At 41.4% G+C, this 21332-nt stretch overlaps 1 protein-coding gene across 2 annotated transcripts in view; it reads left to right on the top strand.

The window, feature by feature from the left end:
• Positions 1-21332, top strand: part of mib2 (MIB E3 ubiquitin protein ligase 2) — a 273357-nt gene that overhangs the window by 197217 nt on the left and 54808 nt on the right. For both annotated transcript variants that reach the window (XM_041206822.1, XM_041206821.1), the window contains exons 4-5: positions 5690-5796; positions 11925-12119. In XM_041206822.1, coding sequence (XP_041062756.1) covers positions 5690-5796; positions 11925-12119 — 302 coding nt within the window. The remainder of the gene's footprint in view (positions 1-5689; positions 5797-11924; positions 12120-21332) is intronic.

The following is a 21332-nucleotide window of genomic DNA, read 5'->3' on the forward strand; positions in this document are numbered from 1 at the left end:
CATTCTAAAGCAGTACATTAGATCATCTTAAGAGCAGTCATTTCAATTCCGGTCATGAAGTCCAAAAAGGATGTATGTACCCTGGAGCAAGTGCAGAAAAGAGCCTCAGGAATGATCACCAAGAAATGTGGATTCAAAAGAAAGGTTAAAGAAGCTCAGGTTCCATAGTTGATCAAAGTCTAATTAATGTTAAAGGTAAAGACAAGGTGAACCCACAATATTGCTTCCAAGAAAGTAAGGCTCGTAGGCGTAGAGAGCATTCATTTAAACTTGAGAAGTAAATTTAGAACAGATATAAGAAACAACGTTTTACAGAGAGGATAACAATCTACCAGGAAGGCTAATAGAGACAGTCATTAGAAAAACTAGATTGGAAGAGTTAGAAAAGGTGGCTGAGCATTCTGATGTATTGCTCAAATTAACAAATAGTTGAAGTACTAGTCTGAAGGTCAGCTTGTGTGTAAATAATGTCTTTCTACTCTTTCCTTCTATTTCCACACAGTGTTTTGCTTCTGATACCCCTCTCTGGGATAACGCAACATTTCAACACACTCCACATAATGGCCTGACCAAGCCTTCGATAACCTGAATTGTGTATCACTGTAGAAAAAAGACAATCAAATTTAACAGAAGAACATATTTTGGCATAAAATTAGCATGAAGTTTATCTGTAGGTTTGTGCTAATAAAGTAGTCTTGTGTTCATTATTGAGAACTGTTAAATTTCACTTGTAAATATCCTACAATTGCTTCTCCACAATGTAAGCAGTTAACTGCTGTTGGGCTCTGTGAACAGAGAGAGAGACAGATAGACAAGTGACAGCTGAACAATCAGGTAGATTGCATTGGCTCCATAGCTGAGTGCATGTGGTTCTCCTACCTCCACAAACCACCATCCTCTCTCCCTCCACCACCCCCACCACCATCCTCATCAATAGCTCTTAATGTTGGCTGTGTACACATAATCTGCAGCTTTACCTGAAGCTTGAATATATGTATATATAATATATATGCTATTTTTTGACCATCTGAACATTGAAAGGTAAATGAACTGAAGCTTTAGGATTTATCCTTGCAACCAGAGCTCCAGCCTCATGACTTTATCCTTGATCCTTCTGGCAGTCTGTACTGATTGTAATGCAGAACAGAGCCAGCTGGCCTTTGTGAGTGCTATGTCATGGAAATGTAGGCATTGTAAGGTTTGTTATACAGGTGAATCCGAATCTATATTGGACGAAGTAATTAATTTGCTGGACCTGAGCAAAACCAAGCAATCATGATGGTAAAACGTATGGCTGTTATTCTACAGTTCATCAAATGCAAGTGGATTTATGTCAGAATTCACTGTGATGGTATGGTGATGGCATAACTGATTTTAATATAGTCGTCCTTTATTTTCTTGTAGTATTGGGATGGTTTGGTTTACATGTGAGCTGGTCTGTCAGGGCTATATAGAATGATGGGTCTTGTATGATGTTGGTCTCAGGGAAATCTAAAATAGCATGAGCAAAAGAGACAGGTATATATCACACACTCAGTAAGTGAAACCTTCCAGGATAGAAAGAGAAGATGATAAATGAGCTGGGAAACAGACTGCAATTAATAATGTCAAAGCCTTTGACCTGAGAGAATGTCAAGTGCCAAGGCAAATCAAAACTAAATTAAGGGAAGATGTGGAAGAGGGAGCTATCTGGTAAACATACTGTGGGGAATTACTATTTTAATAAGGAAGAAGGAGGAACATGCGTACAACCATATCTGAGACACTCAAGCTAGTCAACTGAAAAACCTGTATATAATAATGTAAAATTATGGATTTAGTAAAGACAACAACATAGAAGTTTGGTATTTTTGGCCATTCCCTCACACAGGGTACATATGTTTGTGGATGGAAAGGTCTGAGGAGCCCCAAATGTTGGGCCTGGGACCTCATTCGAATAAGGACTTTTTTTATTTGTTCTGACCTAATGTCAGATCGCATGTGATTCTAAATGTGCACAAGCTTCAGGCTCACCATTTTGGGGATTATTTTGGGAAATCACAAAGGGCCTGAAAAATGGGTTTGTAACAGTGAAATTTCTGTGATAGATATTCTAAATCTGTCATCCCAGCAAATAAGACAGTGTGGATAGTTAGTATGTAACAAATTGCCTTGATGGTCAGTGAAAAGTGTATGAGGGCTGCTTCTACACTTAAACATTCCTTTAGGAAAATTTAGAATTCCTGGCAATACACAGTGACATCATTTATCGATCTTTGCATGTCAGTATCTTTGTTTCCAGTGATTAACACCAACTGTGTGAAGACCAGGCAGAGGTTTGCATAAAACAGACTCTCGTCATTTTGCTGTTTTCCCCTGGTCTGCAGTAAATTGAATTTGTGAATTAAAGGAAATATTTTTGAGGTGTGTACTTTTGTGTATCTAATCCTTTTCTTATATCATTCTTTCTAATCTTTGTCCTTTCCTCGATGTTCCCTCTGCTCCATATGGGTATGTTGCTTGGCTTCTTATTTACTGTGTTTTCCATTGTTACTACTTTTGAAAATTTTAAATCCTGTCATTTCTCCATGTCGAGCTAGAAAAATATTATTTTGGAAGTCTTTATTAAACTATGATTTATTAATGTGTGGTATATAATCTCGCTGTGCCATGTCTCGGTTCCTGAATGACCCGTTGCTTCATACATCATGAGTTTTGTCGGGCCTCAGCTGTTGTGCTGGAGGGCTGCTTCACCCGGGAAACTAAATCATCTATCTCCTCCATCACATTGTCCATCACCGGTTGATGCATGAAATAACATTGACTAGAAGGTCACGTTATGCTTATTGATCCTGCCTTCTCTCTCCAAAGATGAGGAGCCTCAGCAGCCCATTTAGAGAGGAAGGGAGAAGAATTTTGATGGGCCAAAATAGCTTTCCTCTTTGCCTTATTCAGGAATTTGTGACAATTCACCTTGTAAATAAAATGGGCTGAAATGATAAATTTTCAGTGGTCGTTTCCCTGATGGCTCAGGAAGTTTAGCCTTACTGACGAGAGAGGTCCTTGTTCTGTGCTGAGTTAACTCAGCTCAGGTGGCAGAAGGGTCCTACAAGTGATTTTAGAGTCCCTGGTTTATGGAGAGAAACAACCATCCTGAGTTCATGCTCCTTTTTGCTGTCCAGAGTATCCTGCAAGGAAATATGGTGTGTGTCAACATTTGGTTATGAACTAAATCAAATAGCCTATAAACATTGTGTAAAAACTCTCACATGACTAATTATCCATTGTCCTGGGTGGCATTCAGCATCCATGGAAATATCCCCCAACAGGATCAATGTTTAGAGGAGAGAATAAATAGCAAGCTCTATGCAGTATTGGGGAGCAAGACTGAGGTGAAGCAATGCATGTGTTATTATAGTCAGTATAACTGACAAGTTACCCATATAAATCAAGTGTTGACGGTGCTTGAGTGATGACATGGGAGACAGAGTGTTGTCTAATAAATATGACACAAAGCAAAAGTGTTTAAATGTCAATCTATTTTATAAATTGATTGAAACATATTTCTGCAGCTCAAGATTAATATGCCAAGCAAGGTGGATGCAGAAAGGATGTTTCCCCTTCTGGGAGAGACTAGAATCAGGGGGGATAGTTTAATAATAAGGGGTCTCCCATTTAAGGTGGAGATGAGAAGAATATTTTTCTCTGAGGGTTGTGAATCTTTGGAACTCTGTCCCCCAGAGAGCGGTGGAGATACTGTTATTGAATATTTTTAAGGCAGAGGTAGGTAGATTCTTGACTAACGGGAGTTAAATGTTATTGGGGGTAGGTGAAATGTGGAATTGAGGCCACAATCAGGTCAACCATGATCTTATTGAATGGCAGAGCAGGCTTGAGGGTCCAAATGGCATATTCCTGCTCCTAATTCATATGTTCATTTGCAGTCCTCTTGCAAGCAATGTGTTGCTGTTACCTCTTCTTTCAGATACTGACACACAAGTTTCAGCATGAAAACAGGCCCAATCAGTCCATGTTGTTTATTCTCCACTCGGGCAATTAGCTCCAATTACCCTAAACATCCTGTTCCCATATTACTTCAACCCTTTTCCTTCATCTACTTACCGAGCCTAATCTCGAATGTTGACAGTAGCTTCTGCCTCAACTTGGTGTAAAGAAGTTTATCCTAATTTCTCTTCTAAATCTTTCATTTAATTGTGCATCTATGGCCCCCTTTCCTGATCCTTCAACTACTGAAAATAGTTTGGATCCATCTCCCCTGTATCATCCTTTCAGAATTTTAACCACTTCTATTATGTTACCTCAATCTATGTTAGTCTAATGAAAAAAAGGCAATTATTCAAGTCTTTGAATTTATATTACTTCATACCAAGCAGCTTCCCAGTGAATGGACATTGTACCCTCTCTCTAACTTTAATATGCTTCCTATTAAGTGGAATTCAGACTACCCACAGTGTTTTAATTGAGGTATTACTAAGGTTTTATGTTGCTCATCATTTCCTCTTAATTTTTATAATCCATAGCTTTTGAGGTTAGACCTAGAATTCTGTTAGTTTTTTGACCACCTTAACCTGAGGCGCTACCTTTACTGCCCTGCAAATCTGCAGCAGCCCACCACCCCACCAAAACTTCTGTTTTTCCACAGCACCAAGCCTTCCATTCAGAGCATTATTCCTCCTGTTACTTTAATAAGAGCATTACGGAATATAATGGAGAGTCTGGCTGATCTGTTCAAAAGCTTTCAATGGTATTGACCCTAATCTGGATAGGATTTGGTTTTTTGTGAAACCAACTGGGAAAAATAGCCATTGTTCTCCAGCTTCTCCCAAGTCACCATCTCCGCACAGGGCCTGACTCTGACTTCTGATCTTCCCACCCATGAGTAACAACAAGAGGTCTACGCCAAGTCCGATCAAGTTCATCATCAGGGATTGGGGCCGACAAACCCATTTAGACCAGGAATGTTTTGCGCTCTCTTTCCAAAGTCAGTACTTATGCAGGAGAGGGGAGAAGCAATGGTAAGGGAAGAGAAATATATTGTCATTTACGGTACAAATTGGAGATCTTTGTATCCAATTTCTGTTGAAGCACAAAATCTTAAATGTCTCAGAGTTTCTTGAAATAATATATACAAGTAATATTTTATAATTTGTCAAAAGCCATCCTTGACAGGTAAGCTGCCACACAAAGTGTCCCTTGCTTTTGTTTTGACTATAAATTAATATTGGCTTAACTTCTCTGTGTAATTTGTTAATGAGTAGAAAGCTCCTGAAAATAATTTGTTTTTTCAGGATCTATTTAATTTTATGTTGCAAATTAAAATTGTTGGACAAATCTATATTTTATGTTGATCATTTAAAATATTTGTGTGCAATGAGCTATAAGACATGCTAGTCTATGGGAAACCATGTTTGACAACTAGAAAAGAGTATCGAATGACCAGTTCATAACTTAATTCAGACTTTCAAAATTGTGCATCCCCAGCTCTTAGTATTCATAGAGTTAAGCTCGTTACCTAAAAATGAGTTCCTACCACGCTGTCGTCTCGACCATTAGTTAAGCCTGAAGCTTTCGAAACTGATACAATTTATGAAAAGCACAGTAATATTCTAATACTCTATCGTTTTTATTGTAGCCTCTTTGCCGGCAGTGTTAATTTTTTACTTTTGTTTTCTTCTCTCTGTTTGCACAGTGTTCCTGTTGGTCCGCGGCAGAATTTGCCAAGAATTGTACTAAAGGGGATCTTCCAGGGTAGTAAAGTTGTTCGAGGGCCAGATTGGGACTGGGGCAATCAAGATGGTGAGCACATTGTTTTCGCCAGCTCAATTGAATTATTAATAATGGCAGGAGGTGGTAACAGCTGGCATCTCTTGTTTTATGGCAGTCTCTCTGTGAATTGCATATATCAGATCTGCAGCTTCTTCATTTGCGTACATTACTCATATCTCTGGATTCTTCATTCAAAGAAAAGAAATGGAGTTAATTATAAAAAAATGTGCTGATTTTTTTTTAATGATTCAAAGAACGATGTTTCAGCTTTCTGGTCACGGTTGTATGCACGATACCCATTTAGAGGCTAAAACAGATGTCTGGTTCCTTAAGGCCAAATACTATTGCCTAAGCGATTCTGTTTTGGTGGTCATATGATAAAACTGCCAATGTGGCTTTTAATTACACGCTGTTTGAGGAACCTCAGTCTAGACGGAATCATAGATTTGTGTAATCTGAACTTTTATAAAAGGTAGATTCTGATCTAAAAGGGACATGAACCCACCTTTATGCTTGTTTCAAAAGAGTGCAATTGGACACTCCAGGGGAGGTGGTGACACAGTGGTAATGTCACTGGACTACTAGCCAGAGGCCCACGGGTTCAAATCCCACCATGGCAGCTGGTGGAAAAAATAAGTCAATCCAGAAATGTATTTATTTCTGTAAATAATAATTTAGTAATTATTATTTAATAGTAGTGACAATGAAACTGTCGTCGATTGTCACAAAAGCCAGTCTGGTTCACTAATGTCCTTCAGGGAAGGAAATCTGCCATCCTTACCTGGTCTGGCCTACGTGTGACTCCAGACCCACAGCAATGTGGTTGACTCTTAAATGCCCTCTGAAATGGCCCAGCAAGCTACTCAGTTGTATCAAACTGCCACGAAGTCTAAAAGAAATGAAACTGGATGATCCACTTGGCATTGACCTATGCACCGGAAACAACAATGGCAAACCCAGCTTTGTCGACCCTGCAGAGTCCTCCTTACTAACATCTGGGGGCTTGTCCCACAGATAAATCATACTCATGGCATCATACAGATAATGTCCCAGACGTCACCTGGGTTTGACCCACCAGAGGGAGTGGCTTGGTGGTATACAATTGGGAGAGAGTTGCCCTGGGAGTCCTCAACATGGACTCTGAACCCCGTGAAGTCTCATATCATCAGGTCAAACATGGGCAAGGAGACCTCCTGCTGATTACCACCAGTTGCCTCTTTCCCCCTGTCTGCCCCCACCACTCGCCTCAGCTGAGGAATCCGTGCTCCTCCATGTTGAACAACCCTTGGAGGAAGCACTGAGGGCGGCAAGGGCACAGAATGTACTCTGGATGAGGGACTTCAATGTCCAGCACCAAGAGTAGCTCGGTAGTATCACTACTGACTGAGCTGGCCGAATCCTAAAGGACATAGCTTCTAGACTGGGTCTTCAGCAGGTGGTGAGGGAACCAACAAGAGGGAAAAACATACTTGACCTCGTCCTCACCAATCTACTTGTCGCAGATGCACTTATCCATGACAGTACTGGTAGGAGTGACCTGCGCACAGTCCTTGTGGAGGATGAAGTCTCACCTTCACATTGAGGATACCCTCCATTGTACTGTGTGGCACTACCATATGTGCTAGTTGGGATAGATTTCAAACAGATTTTGCAGCTCAAAACTGGGCATCCATGAGGCGCTGTGGGCCATCAGCCAAAGCAGAATTGCGTTTGACCACAATCTGTAACCTCATGGCCCGGCATATTCCCCACTCAACCATTACCATCAAGCTGTATGATCAACCCTGGTTTATGCAGGGTTATGCTTGAAGAATGCAGGAGGGTATGCTAGGAGCAGAACCAGGCATACCTAAAAATGAAATGTCATCTTGGTGAAGCTATAACACAGGACTACTTGTATGCCAAACAACAGAAGCAGCATGCAATAGATGGACAGAGCTAAGTGATCCCAAGACCAACTGATCAGATCTGTGATCTGCAGTCCTGCCGCATCCAGCCATGAATGGTGCTGGACAATTAAACTACTCACTTGTGCTCCAGAACTAGCTGTGACCCTAGCCAGGCTGTTCCAGTGCAGCTACAACATTGGTACCTGGCAATGTGGAATATTGCCCAGTTATGTATGTCCAGAAAAAGCAGCACAAATCCAACCCAATCAATTACTGTCCCATCAGTTTACTCTCAATAGTCACCAAAACGATGAAAGGTATCGTCGACAGTGCTATCAAGCGGACTTACACAGCAGTAACCTGCTCACTGACGCTCAGTTTGGGTTCGGGGCCACTCAGCTCCTGACCTTATTACAGGCTTGGTCCAAATATGGACAGAAGAGCTGAACTCAAGAGATGAGGTCTTGATATCAAGGCTGCATTTGACAGAATGTGGCATCAAGGAGCCCTGGAAAAACTGAAGTCAATGGGAAGCAACATACAAATTAGGAGCAGGAGCAGGAATAGGCCACTCAGCCCCTTGTGCCTGCCCCACCATTTAATAAGATCATGGCTGATCAGAATGTAACCTCAACCCCATGTTCCTGCCTACCCCCAATAAACTTTCACCCCCTTGTTAATAAAGAATCTATCTAGCTCTGCCTTAAAAATATTCAAAGACTCTGCTTCCACTGCCTTTTGAGGAAGACCTCAACCCTCAAAGAAAAAAAATTCTCCTCATCTCTGTCTTAAATGAATGACCCCATATTTTTAGACAGTGACCCCTAGTTCCAGATTCTCACACGAGGAAACTTCCTGTCCACATCCACCCTGTCAAGATCCCTCAGGATCTTAAAGGTTTCAATTAAGTCACCTCTTACTCTTCTAAACTCCAGTGGATACAAGCCTAACCTGTCCAGCCTATCCTCATATGAAAACCTGTCCATTCCTGGTATTAGTCTAGTAAACCTTCTCTGAACTGCTTCTAATACATTTACATCTTTCTTTAAATAAGGAGACCAGTACTGTACACAATACTCCAGATGTGGTCTCACCAACGCCTTGTACAGCTGAAGCATAACCTCCTGACTTTTGTAATCAATTCCCCTCACAATAAATGATAACATTCTATTAGTTTCCTAATTACCTGCTGTACCTGCATACTAACCTTTTGTGATTCATGCACCAGGACACCCAGATCCCTCTGAGTCTCAGAGCTCTGCAATCTCTCACCGTTTAGATAATAAGCTTCTTTTTTATTCTTCCTGACAAAATGGACAATTTCACATTTGCCTGCATCATACTCCAGTTGCCAGATCTTTGCTCACTCACTTAACCTATCCATGTCACTTTGTATCCTCCTTACGTCCTCTTCACAATTTATTTTCCAACCTATATTTGTGTCATCAGCAAATTTAGCAACCATACCTTTGGTCCCTTCATCCAAGTAATTTATATAAATTGTAAAAAGTTGAGGCCCCAGCGCTGATCCCTGGCACACCACTCATCACATCCTGCCAACCAGAAAAAGACCCATTTATGCCAACTCTCTGCTTCCTATTAGCCAGCCAATTTTCTATCCATGCAATATGTTACCCATGAGCTTTTATTTTCTGCAGTAGCCTTTGGTGTGGCACTTTATCCAGTGCCTTCTGGAAACCTAAGTACAGCACATCCACCGGCTCCTCTTTATCCACGGCGCATGTGACTCCTTCAAAGAATTCAAATAAATTGGTTAAACATGATTCCCCTTTTACAAAACCATGTTAACTCTGCCTGATTAAATCGGGAGGAAAGCTCTCCACTGGTTGGAGTCATAGCTAGCACAAAGCAAGATGGTTGTGGTTGTTGGAGGATGACCATCTGCAGGACATAGCTGCAGGAGTTCCTCAGGCTAGGGTATTGGGTCCCAACATCTTCAGCTGATTCATCAATGACCTTCCCTTCATCATAAGGTCAGAAGTGGGGATTTTGCAGATGATTGCACAATGTTCAGCATCATTTGCGAATCCTCAGATACGGAAGCATTCTGTGTGTATATGCAGCAAGACCTGGACAACCTTCAGGCTTGGGTTGATAAGTGCCAAGTAACATTTGTACTATACAAGTGCCAGGCAATAACCATCTCCAACAAGAGAGAATCTAACCATCTCCCCATGACAGTCAGTGGCATTACCATCACTGAATCCTCCACTAGCTACATCCTGGGGATTATCATTGACCAGAAACTGAACCCAACCAGCCATATAAATACTGTGGCTACAAGAATTCTGCAGCAATAATAACTTACCACCTGACGCCACAAAGCCTATCCACCATCTGCAAGGCTCAAGTCAGGAATATGCAGGTATACTCTCCACTTGCCTGAATGAATGCAGCTCCAACAAGAAACTCGACACCATCCAGGACAAAGCAGTCCGCTTGATTGGCACCCCATCCACCACCTTCAACATTCGCTCCCTCCACCACCGACAAACAGTAGCAGCAGTGTGTACCATCTACAAGATGCACTGCAGCAACTCACCAAGACTCCTTAGACAGCATCTTACAGCCCCATGAGTGACCATTATTACCTACAAGGACAAGGGCAATAGATGCAAGGGAACACCACCATTTTCAGGTTCCCCTCCAACCATCCTGACTTGGAACTATGTCGCCATTCCTGCACTGTTGCTGGGTCTAAATCTTGGAACTCCCTTGCTAACAGCACTGTGAGTTTTCCTACACCACCTGGACTGCAGCTGTTCAAGAAGGTAGCCCATACCACCTTCTCAAGGGCAATTAGAGATGGGCAATAAATGCTGGTCTAGCCAGCGACACCCACATCCCATGAATGAATAAACAAAATACTCCTGACTTTATTCTGGACTGGATCTTACCAGCAGCACTGGAATAACTGGACCATTGTTTATTTTTGTCTAACATTTCCAGAAGAACATCATTGGAATTGGTTCCATCCAGTGGTATGTCTGATGTATTGGAAAATAAGAATTTCCTGACTTCATTTGAGCAATGGCCTAGATGTGGCCCTGCCAGTTCAAATTATTTCTTTAAGCAATTATTGAAATGTCAGTAAGGAAATGGCTGCTCCTATAAAATTCCATGTGATACTAATATCCATCTAAAGTTCTGTGTTATTTTAGTGCCGACATTAACCCATGACTTTCCTGAAGTTGCAGAGAGGGAATTTCAGGCTGTGACTTTAGATGCTTGTATGCCAGTATCCCACGGTGCAATTTCAGGATCACTGTCTTCTTGCAAGGGACAGTTTTTGAACTATACTATATTCCGTGGTTACCCACAGAGAGAAGAATAGTATCTTGCAGATCATTTATCATTATCATGGGCTGCAGTTGGACCTTATGCTGGTGAAATCCAGCTATTAGTCACTCCATGAGTCTAAATCTCCATGAATATTAAGTGCAAAAAAATTTCAAATAAGCACCTCCTTAGAGGTATTAAAACTCATCTGCCCATGTTGAATCAGCAACCACCAAACCCCCAGAATAAAGGGTTTTGTTTTGAATGTATTAACAAGTTCCCCAGTGGAATAGCATACTCCTCCAAAACCCTTTCAGAATTCTTAGCCTAATTTAAACAGAAGTGATTTGGAACCATTCAGGACATTCAGTTGCTCCATTTGACTGGATTGTTATCTAAATTAGAAGTCTGGACATTGTTGGAGAAAAATGTGCAGTTGTTTGATACAATCTGTAGGTTTAATTGGAGTAACAAATTCAGCTTCTATTAGTCCTATTCAAACTGAGCTGGTTATTTTGCAACCATTAAACCATGCAGTCAACCTGAACTCCACTTTACCTGAATGCAAATGAAGGCAGAAGTAACTTGTATGCTGTGGACAACCTGTTGGATGTCCTTTGAATGTGAACAACATGGGGACTTTTGATGATAAAATTGCATGCAGATATATGTCGATAGTGACATTGGGGGGTTTGATTCACATTCAAAATGCCCATGGTGTTCACATTACTAGGCTGTTGTGCTGCTTGGTAGTTATAGTTCTAAAGCACAGGTCTTTGGTCGTTTACCGTGTGCTGGATTTTGAAGGTCTTTTATCTCTTAACTTTGGATTTTCAATTTTATTATGGTACAACTGCAAACTCATATTAACTGCTGCTTTTGACACTATACAGCAAAGAGTTATTAATAGTGAAAGAGGTGAAGGACCTTTAATTATACATTTTTGTAAAAAGTCATTTTGCTTTATAGGTGGGGAAGGCAAAATTGGGAAAGTAGTTGATATTCGTGGCTGGGATACTGAGTCAGGACGAAGTGTTTCAAGTGTCACCTGGTCAAACGGGACAACCAACGTCTACCGAATGGGTCACAAAGGGAAGGTTGATTTAAAGTATGTCACAGATTCTGCAGGAGGCTACTACTACAAAGAGCATTTACCAAAACTAGGTATGTTTGGATTGTTTCAGTAAGGTCAAATCACCAGATATCAGCAAGGTTATACATTTAACAATGGGTCTCTGTAGACCCTTCATTGATCCCGAGGTTCATATTGTAAAAATTTTTGTTCTCTACAAAAACACTGATCCCGAAACCATATTTGGTCTGTACTTAACTTCATTACTTAAGTACTTTGCATTTTTATGATACACAGATTTTAGAAATATATTTACATTTTGACATGAAAGTTTATTACTTTGTGAGTGTCATTGTGTTTGTAACATGTACCTCTTTTGTATTTTGAATTGAATGTTCCCAACATCAGCTAACAGTCCCAGTTTACTGGGCAGTTCAATCATGTAGTAATTCATATTCATGCTCCTGCCTGTGATAAAACCCACACAGCAAGTTGCCTAAACATTGGGCCTTTCACCAGAGGGTTGGAAGATCATCTGAGAATTAATCAGCTTGTGCTGCTCAAATCTACCCTCTAGTGGTTAGTTATTGAACTGCATCAGATGAGTCTCGAAAGCAGGTCGATTATTCTTTTTCAGTTATGAAATGATCTGGGATTTAGCAAACTATTGTTGCCTTAGATGATTTATTGTTTTTTGAAGGGGAAGACGCTAAGATCAAACCAGTATGATGTCTAGATATCTATTAAAAATGCAGCCTTTTCAGTTTAAATTAAGACATGGTGTACTAAAGAATGTCCTGATTAATAATTGAATAGTGCTGTTCAAAGAAATCTGCTGGCACAGGATCTTCGTTTTATAGTTTCAGTAAGATTACAGTGATATTGGCTTGTTTGTTGTGAGGAACAACTGCCCCAATCCCATTTTCACAAAAATTGCGGGTGTCAGTATTTTGCAAGCACGGGAAGAGGTCATCTTCATAAAGACATTGTCGCTTTACTGTTGTAATATGTTTTATTTATTTCTAAAACTCCCTTATGTTAAATCATAGACACGTCAGTAGAGAAGGAGGGCATTTGACTCATTGTATTAATGCCAGCTTCATATTGGAGCTACCTGGTTTAAACCCATTTGCTGCTTTTTCCCTGGGCCCTTTTATTATTATTCTGTGTTTATTCAGCTCCCTCCCTAATATTATGATTGCTTGAACTTCAATGGCTATTAGAGATGACGCATTCTGTATTTTGAGACACTTTTTTGTGAGGAATAAAGTTAAAATTCCATTTTTTGCTTCTATTAAAAATTCTAAATTAACACCACTTTGTTAATGAAACAGAGACTAGTGGACTTAATAATTTTCTATTTGTCATTTTAAACGTTCTGTGCTCTGGTGAACAGTGCCCTAGTTTTTTCCTAGTTTTTCTTCCTAACTACCCTGATGAATTGCCAATGGCGGTTAACATCCTTTCTATGAAAGAGGTATCTGAATCTGCAGACAGCACACCAATTGTAGTTTAATCAGTGTTGTGAACAGGTTCATCGTTATCTCTTTAGTGCTCAATGTTCAACGTATAAACAACACAATGCCATTTGACCTTGTTATTGCATTTTCTATCAGTAACCTGCTTTTAAAACTGTCTATGATTGTATTTAGAGCCTTCTGATTATCTTCTTTGAGCAATGTGCCCTTTAGTCTATGTTCTATGTTGAACTGTATTTGCTACATGCCTAACTGGATCCTCTTGGTGCTCTTCCTAAGTGTGTTGTGCTCCTACTTTGGTGGTGTCTACAAATGTTGATTTTACTTCTAAGCATATCTCTAAATCATTTATGTTTATGGTTTCTGTACAAATTCTTGGGAATGTTACTTGGCAATCCATGAAGCATCCATTTTACTCCTATTCTCTGTTTTCTGTCCTTCAATATACCCAGTAAAAGAGCTATGAAACACACTATTACTAGCTCAAGGCCCCTTTTGAAAAGTAAACAGCCTTATGTCTGCAAATAGTTTTAACAGTTAGAGGACAAATGGATATAAATCAATACAGAATAAGCAACTTTTTATGTCGAGTCTATGAGTTCGCTAGTCGAGTAATTTGAATTGCACACCTGCATATATACTTGTTAGTTGATGTTCGCTATCAATAACAGAGAAAGACCAACATAAGAACAAGTTGTGATTGTTTATTGCAACAGAAGGCAGTGTACTAAATCCTTGCATGATCCCACAACCACCTCCAGCTCTCGATTTTTGTTAACCAGCAGTCCACGCTGTACATTGATTGGTCAGTACTGTCACATGGCTAGTCCACTTGCACTCTCTTAAAGGTGCATGGTACTCCACTTTACCACATCCCTCCCCCTTTACTTAAAAATGTCAGGCAGGGGACCGAGCCTCCTGACAAACTTAATAACGAGAACTATTTATGCTAATAACTATTTACAAATCAAGTCTCTCAGGAAGTTTTCTTGGACTTTTTAGCGCTGCAATTCAACAACTTCGGCTGATTTTTCTGAGACCCCCTTTTCAGGGGACTGTTGTCCACTAGGTTCAACAAGCACAAAGCACAGAGAGGAAAAAATGTTGTTTTTCTTTTCAAGGATTGTCAATAATTCCTCTTTCTTTTTTCCTGCATGTCCTTGGTAGCGCTGATCTGTATCTTTAATTTCACTATTAACTGGACTAGACTCAGGCGTGAGCTGAACGTGAGTGAACTCAATATTTGGGTTTTCCGACAGCTCTTCTGGAACTCAAGGCCTTCTAGTTTTAAACCTTCGGGGCTTTTACGCAGTTACTGCTTCAGTTCTTTAAATTCTTTCCGATGCTCATTAATAGTTTCCTGGAGAATCTCATATAGTTGCTCCTTCTCAGCCAATTTGTTCCTTAACTTGGCCAGAGACAGGTTTAACTCTTCCTTTTCTTTTTATCTTTCCAGTGGCACAAATTGGGAGCTGATTTGAATTTTGTAGCACACGAAAGTCCTTTAACAGGTTTTCCTTTTCTTTTCAAAGGATGCTGACTTCCGCTTGAACTCGGTCCCAGTGTAACACTTCTACTGGCTTTTCCCGCTGAGTCTTCACGCACTCATTTTTCCTGCAGTAACGCTTCTGGTTTCCAATTGGGAACTTAGCGAGCCCTCAAGATTTATCTCTCCCAGCCAGTTCCTTCCGAGGAGACTCCGTACCTTGCCTGACATTACATATAGGGATAATTTTGGAGACTGTTTCTCATACTGCACCTTGACTTGACATATCCTTTTTGGTCTTATTTTTCTTCACCCATGCATGTTTTCAGTTAGGTGTCCAAAACTTTCAATCTTAAAAGGATGGGTTCCTTTATTCAAGTGTCTGAATGTATGCTCTCCAATGACAGACATTGACACTCCAGTATCAACTTCCATCTTACTGGGTTGTCCATTGACTATAATGACTACTTGGATTGGTCCGGTTCTACCCACTTTCAGATTATATAATGAATGGATGTCTGATTCTATTCCTTTCAGTTCTTCCATGAGACATATGTCACAATTTCTCCCTTTTTCTTTAAAATGCTGTCTCAGCCTATCTCTGCAGTGCCACCTTATGCGACCATAGCGGTAACAGAAGAAGCATTCGACTTGTTTGAAATGTCGATCACCCACTGGATGCATTTCTCTCATTCATTTTGTGGGTTTTCATTGTGGTATTGGTGTTTTTTTTTTACTAATCTGTGCATTAGATCCCGCCTTTCTGTGGGGTCCGATGTTTTTGCACCTTTTGTTTGCTGGTCTGTCCCACCCTATCAGATGGACGGACCCATTTTGTGCAACTCTTACAGTTTCCGAATTTCTAACAGCACTCTCCATGGCTGTAGCTAATTCTGATGCCTTATTGAAGTGTAGATTAGCTTTGGCTAGCAAATGCCTTTGAATAGTATCATCTCCAATCCTGCATCCTGTTGGTCTCTCAACATATTACTAATGGACGTTCTGAATTCGCAACATTCATTTAATGCCCTTAAAACAGCGACGTAGTCAGCTAATGTCTCCTCTGGTAGCCTGTTCCTTGATTTGAGCTTGAAGCGCTGCATAGTAACTGAGGGCTTTGGTCTCAGGTGGTTTTGTGCAATTTTTTATTAACTCGTCGAAAGTCTTCGAGTCAGGGGTGTTAGGTGAAATGAGGCTGCGGATCAGCCCGTATGTTTTGCTCCCACAAGAGGACAAAAGAATCACCGCCTTCCTCCTCCCCTGCGGTGTCATTAGTGGTAAAACAAGAACGCTGGGCGTTCGACACACCGAGACCAGTCATTTGCAAAGGGGTCGAATGGATCGACACGCTTAAACTGTGGCATCGTGAACGACTGCAAGGGGACTGTGCTTCTGATGGCTTCTCAGTTCATGACCAATTCAGGTGTTTGGCTCACCGCGGCTTTCTTGACTGCCATTGATTAATTCGTGTTTTGCCTTCTGCAGAGTTTCCCTCTCTCTGGGGTTTCTTATAATTTTCTGTCCATTGCCATTTCTCTTGCAAGTACCTCTTTAAATGTATTGCTGTTTTAAGAGCAGTCACTTTTTTTTTTCAACTCTGTCTCTGCAGCTGCCGCTTGCCTGTGCTGCATTTCCATTGCTTTTCCGGTTTTGACAGGATCCCCGTAATAGCGATTCTGGGGGGGGTTTTACCTTTTCTCTTTTTATTAAAATTTAAAACTGTAGCACTGCTACCTGCTCTGGTCGCCGTCTATTTTACAACATAAGTACAGATTCTCCTTCTAATGTTTCGCTCACCCATCTTGTGGATTCTCCATCAGAGTGCTTTTTTTTTTTTGCTAATTTCATCCTCAGTGCCAGTTTTATGTCTTGAGTCTGAGTTCACTAGTCGAGTAAACCCGAATTCCACGCCTTCATTTACACTTGTTAATTGATGCTCGCTATCAATAACGGAGAGACCGACATAAGAACAGACTGTGATTGTTTAATGCAACAGAGGGCAGAACACTTAATCCTTGTGTGCTCCCCAAACCACCTCCAGCTCTAGACTTCCATTAACCAGCAGCCCACGCTGTGCAGTGATTGGTCAGTGCTGTCACATGGTTAGTCCACTTGCATTGTCTTAAAGGTACAGGGTACTCCACTTTACCACATAAATGTGTAATTCATTGGAGTACAATGTGTAAGTCGTTGGAGTACATGGTGAATTTGGGATAAATGAATACCGAGAATGTGCACGTGTATTTTAAGTAATGTGATTTTTCTCGGGATGGAGGCTGGGGACGACAGCTCCCAGTACGCCCTGGGTTCCAGTCAAGTGCACAGTGCGCCGGGGAATAGGCTGCACGCGCTCAGCTCTGGGTTCCCTTTGGCTGGGGAGAAGGCGTGAAAAATGCTGCCCACATGAACGGGTGTGCAGCTCAGAAATCTGTCCACGGCACCTGGGAACGACATGCAAGAAAAGCCCACGTGACAAGTTTAGTCTGGGTCTGTGGAAGCTGGGGCTCAGAGAAGCCCAGGAGCGGGTTATAGCTAAGTGAAGCTGCCTGCTCTTTGAAGCTGGCAGTTGGGGCAAAGAGAATCCCATGGCGATCATCGGTTGTCTGCTCATTACAGCTGGAGAGCTGGGATCGTGCAGGCGGTTAGATGCCGGGGTGCAGCCTGGCCAACCCAGTGGGACGCGGTTTTGGATGAGCCAATTGAGAGGCTGGGAGATGAGCAGTCGTTGGAACTTGAGTTGGAATCCGATTGCCTGACAACTCATTGCAGGCAAGCAGCAAAGGGGCTTCCAGGCTGAGTTGGAGGTGTTGTTGAGGGCAATCGGAGGATATATCTTCAAATTCTTTTTGGTGAAAACTGCAAAATCTTGTGGCTTTATTCTCTTAATAAATACCTAGGATTTGAAATTCTGTCTACTTTTAAATGAAAAGTTACTGGTCCCTAATGGGATTATAATAGTCTGAACTCTCATGCACACAGATAAAGTAGATTTGATTAATCGTGAGAAAGATACAGATGTGAATGACAAAAGGGCGTTTGGCCCAAAGAGCCCATGTCATGTACAATTTACCATATCACAGACACGAACCAACTCACTCATTTCTTTAAGCGAAATTCCATGGAGGTTAAGCTCTGTGAAATCTCTCTCTCTCTCACCTGTCAAAGGAACAAATCTTCATGGCTTCAATCTTGAAGCCAGACTGTTCAACTGGGGTCTGCTTGTTGCCCACAGCCAGCAGAAATAAAAACTACAAATCAAAAGACAAAATGTTGTCCCTGGGTGATGCTGTAAAATGGATGATATCAATTCAGGCAGCTGTTGTCCATCTTCCCTGATCTTTAACTTCCACTGACTTCTATCCCAAATCTCCACTCAGCAAACAACTCGATGACAGCAAGGAGTCAAAGGCAGCCAAAGTAATTGTTCCAGCTGAGCACCACCCTACTGGAAGTACAATTTGCAAAATGATGAAAACACCTTCTATACTTTGGGGAAACAGCAGGACCCTGAAATTCCTCAGCTTTAGTAACATACAAATTAAACAACCTGCACAGGGAAAGAGGATTTCTGGTTTGGCCCCAGTTCTGCTAGGTCCACACCTCTTTCTGCTCTCCATCAAATATCCCCCTGGCAGTGGACATAAGTGCTCCAGCTTCTGTGGCGATGTTATTGCAAGAAGTGCGGATAGTGGAATTACATCAGCCGTCCTACATCCTGGCAGCTACACCTGAAATGTCTGACAAACTGGCATGCAGTTCATGCCAGATCTAAATGCTGGTGGAAGTCAGGCCTGGCTGTTTTATAAATGTGAGCTTGTCTGAGGCAATCGACCACAGAGCTGTCAGTTTGAATTCCAGGACTTTCAACCCTTTTTTGGGCTTAAGAGTGCAGAACATCGCTGTGCGGTACTAAAGCAAAACTGCTATTCTGACCCCAGTCCCAGTTTAAAACACATTGCAGGTTGTTCTGCAGCATTATGCAAATCAAATATCCAAAATTTCCTTGTGTTTGCTTATGCAGCCTATTTAAAATATATACAATTGTATACTGTATGCATCAGGAAGTGAAAAACAACCAAACTGTAATTTCTGTATTTCAAATTAACAATCAGTGATTTAAGGATTTGAAAAAAAATTAGTCCTCAAAGTCCTCTTCTGACCCTTTGTGTGAATAATTTGGAGCTGAAGGATTTGTTTCAGAATATTTTCTTTGAAAGCTGGCCTCTCTAATGTTGGCATTTAATCAACAATGATCACAGAACTTAGCTATTCTGCTGAAACCAAAATTGCAGCAAAAATATTCAGTTGTTTTGTGCCACGTGTCAAAGATTCTTTCAAGTGAAAACCAGGGCAGCTTTAAATTCTGGGTATTGTGGAAATATGTTGCAAATAACTTCAGAATATGTTTTTTTGCATGCTAAATATGTGTTCTACCACAGTCATCTGTGAGAAAGGAGCATAAACACCCCAGGAATTTCTAAAAACAGAACAAAAATGGAGTTCTAAGTCAAAGGACGCAATAGCAGTTTTAATTTTTTTTCACTTACATAGTAATCTACTTCGACCAGTTGACCACTAGGGAAACAAATTTCAACCTACTGCTTGTCTGTACATACAGCACTTCAAAAACATTCTGGAAGATTTACAGTAAAGGCAGCAATAATGAACCCAGTGGCATTAGGCTGCGTGATTGCAAATGATGATTTTTTATTCTTTGGTTGCAAAACAATACTCTTGAAAGTATGCTATTGCTGTTTAGTAGCACCTTTAATTTTTTTGTCTTTTAGCACCAAACTATTTCTGCTCTTGGGATTGGACTCAGTGACGACACTCTCACCTCTGAGTTGGAAAGTTGTTGGTTCAAGCCTCACTCCAGAGACTTGAGCACATAACCTAGGCGGATATTTGCTGCAGTACTGAGGGAACTAAACCTAGGCCCTGTCTGTCCTCTTGGGTGGACATGATGATCCAATAGCACTATGTGAGGAAGGTGGGAAGTTGTCCCAGTGTTTTGGACAACAATTATTCCCTCAACCAACTACAACAGAAATTGATTATCTGGTCATTTGTCTCATTGTTGTTTGTGGGATCTTGCTATGCATCAATTGGCTGCCACATTTGCCTTCCTCTTTAAAATTCATTTGCAGGATGTGGGTATTGCTACCTAGGCTAGCATTTATTGCCCATCCCTCGAGAAGGTGGTGGTGAGCTGCTTTCTTGAATCGCTGCAATCCCTGTGGTGTAGGTACACCCATAGTGCTGTTCGGGAGGGAGTTCCAGGATTTTGACCCAGTGACAGTGAAAGAACAGCGATATATTTCCAAGTCAGGGTGGTGAGTGACTTGGAGGGGAACTTCAAGGGTGATGTTCCCATGTATCTGCTGCCCTTGTCCTTCTAGGTGTTAAGTGGTTGTGGGTTTGGAAGGTGCTGCCTAAGAATTCTTGGTGAGTTTTTGCAATGCATCTTGTAGATGGTACACACTGCTGCTGCTGTGCGTTGGTGGTGGAGGGAGTGAATGTTTGTGGAGAGGGGAGCCTACCAAACGGGCTGCTTTGTTCTGGATGGCATCAAGCTTCTTAAGTAGTTTTGGAGCTGCATTCATCCAGGCAAGAGGAGAGTATTCCATCACACTTCTGGCTTGTGCCTTGTAAATGGTGGACAGCCTTTGGGAAGTCTGGAGGTGAGTTACTTGCCGCAGGATTCCTAGCCTCTGACCTGCTCTTGGAGCCACAGTATTGATAAGGTGAGTCCACTTCAGTTTCTGGTCAACGGTAACTCCCAAGATGTTGTTAGTGGGGGATTCAGCGATGGTAATGCCATTGAATTTCAAGGGGTGATGGTTATATTCTGTCTTGTTGGAGATGGTCATTGCCTGGCACTTGTGTGGTGTGAATGTTACTTACCACTTGTTAGCCCAAGCCTGGATATTGTCCAGGTCTTGCTGCATTTGGCTATGGACTGCTCCAGTATCTGAGGAGTCGCGACTGATGTTGAACATTGTGCAATCATCAGCGAACATCCCCACTTCTGACCTTATGATGGAAGGAGGATCATTGATGAAGCAGCTGAAGATAATTGGGTCCAGGGCACTATCCTGAGGAACTCCTGCAGTGATGTCCTGGAACTGAGATGACTGACCTCACAATCATGATGACAATCACAACCATCTTCCTTCGTGCTGGGTATGACTTCAACCTGCAGAGAGTTTTCCCACCGATTCCCATTGCCTCCAGTTTTTCTAGGGCTCCTTGATGCCACATTTGGTCAAATGCTCCCTCACCTCGGGAGTCAACTCTCTTGTCCGTGTTTAAACCAACGCTGCAATGAGGTTAGAAGCTGA

The sequence above is a fragment of the Carcharodon carcharias genome, chromosome 15, assembly GCF_017639515.1.
Source record: "Carcharodon carcharias isolate sCarCar2 chromosome 15, sCarCar2.pri, whole genome shotgun sequence".
Taxonomy (NCBI): Eukaryota; Metazoa; Chordata; class Chondrichthyes; order Lamniformes; family Lamnidae; genus Carcharodon; species Carcharodon carcharias.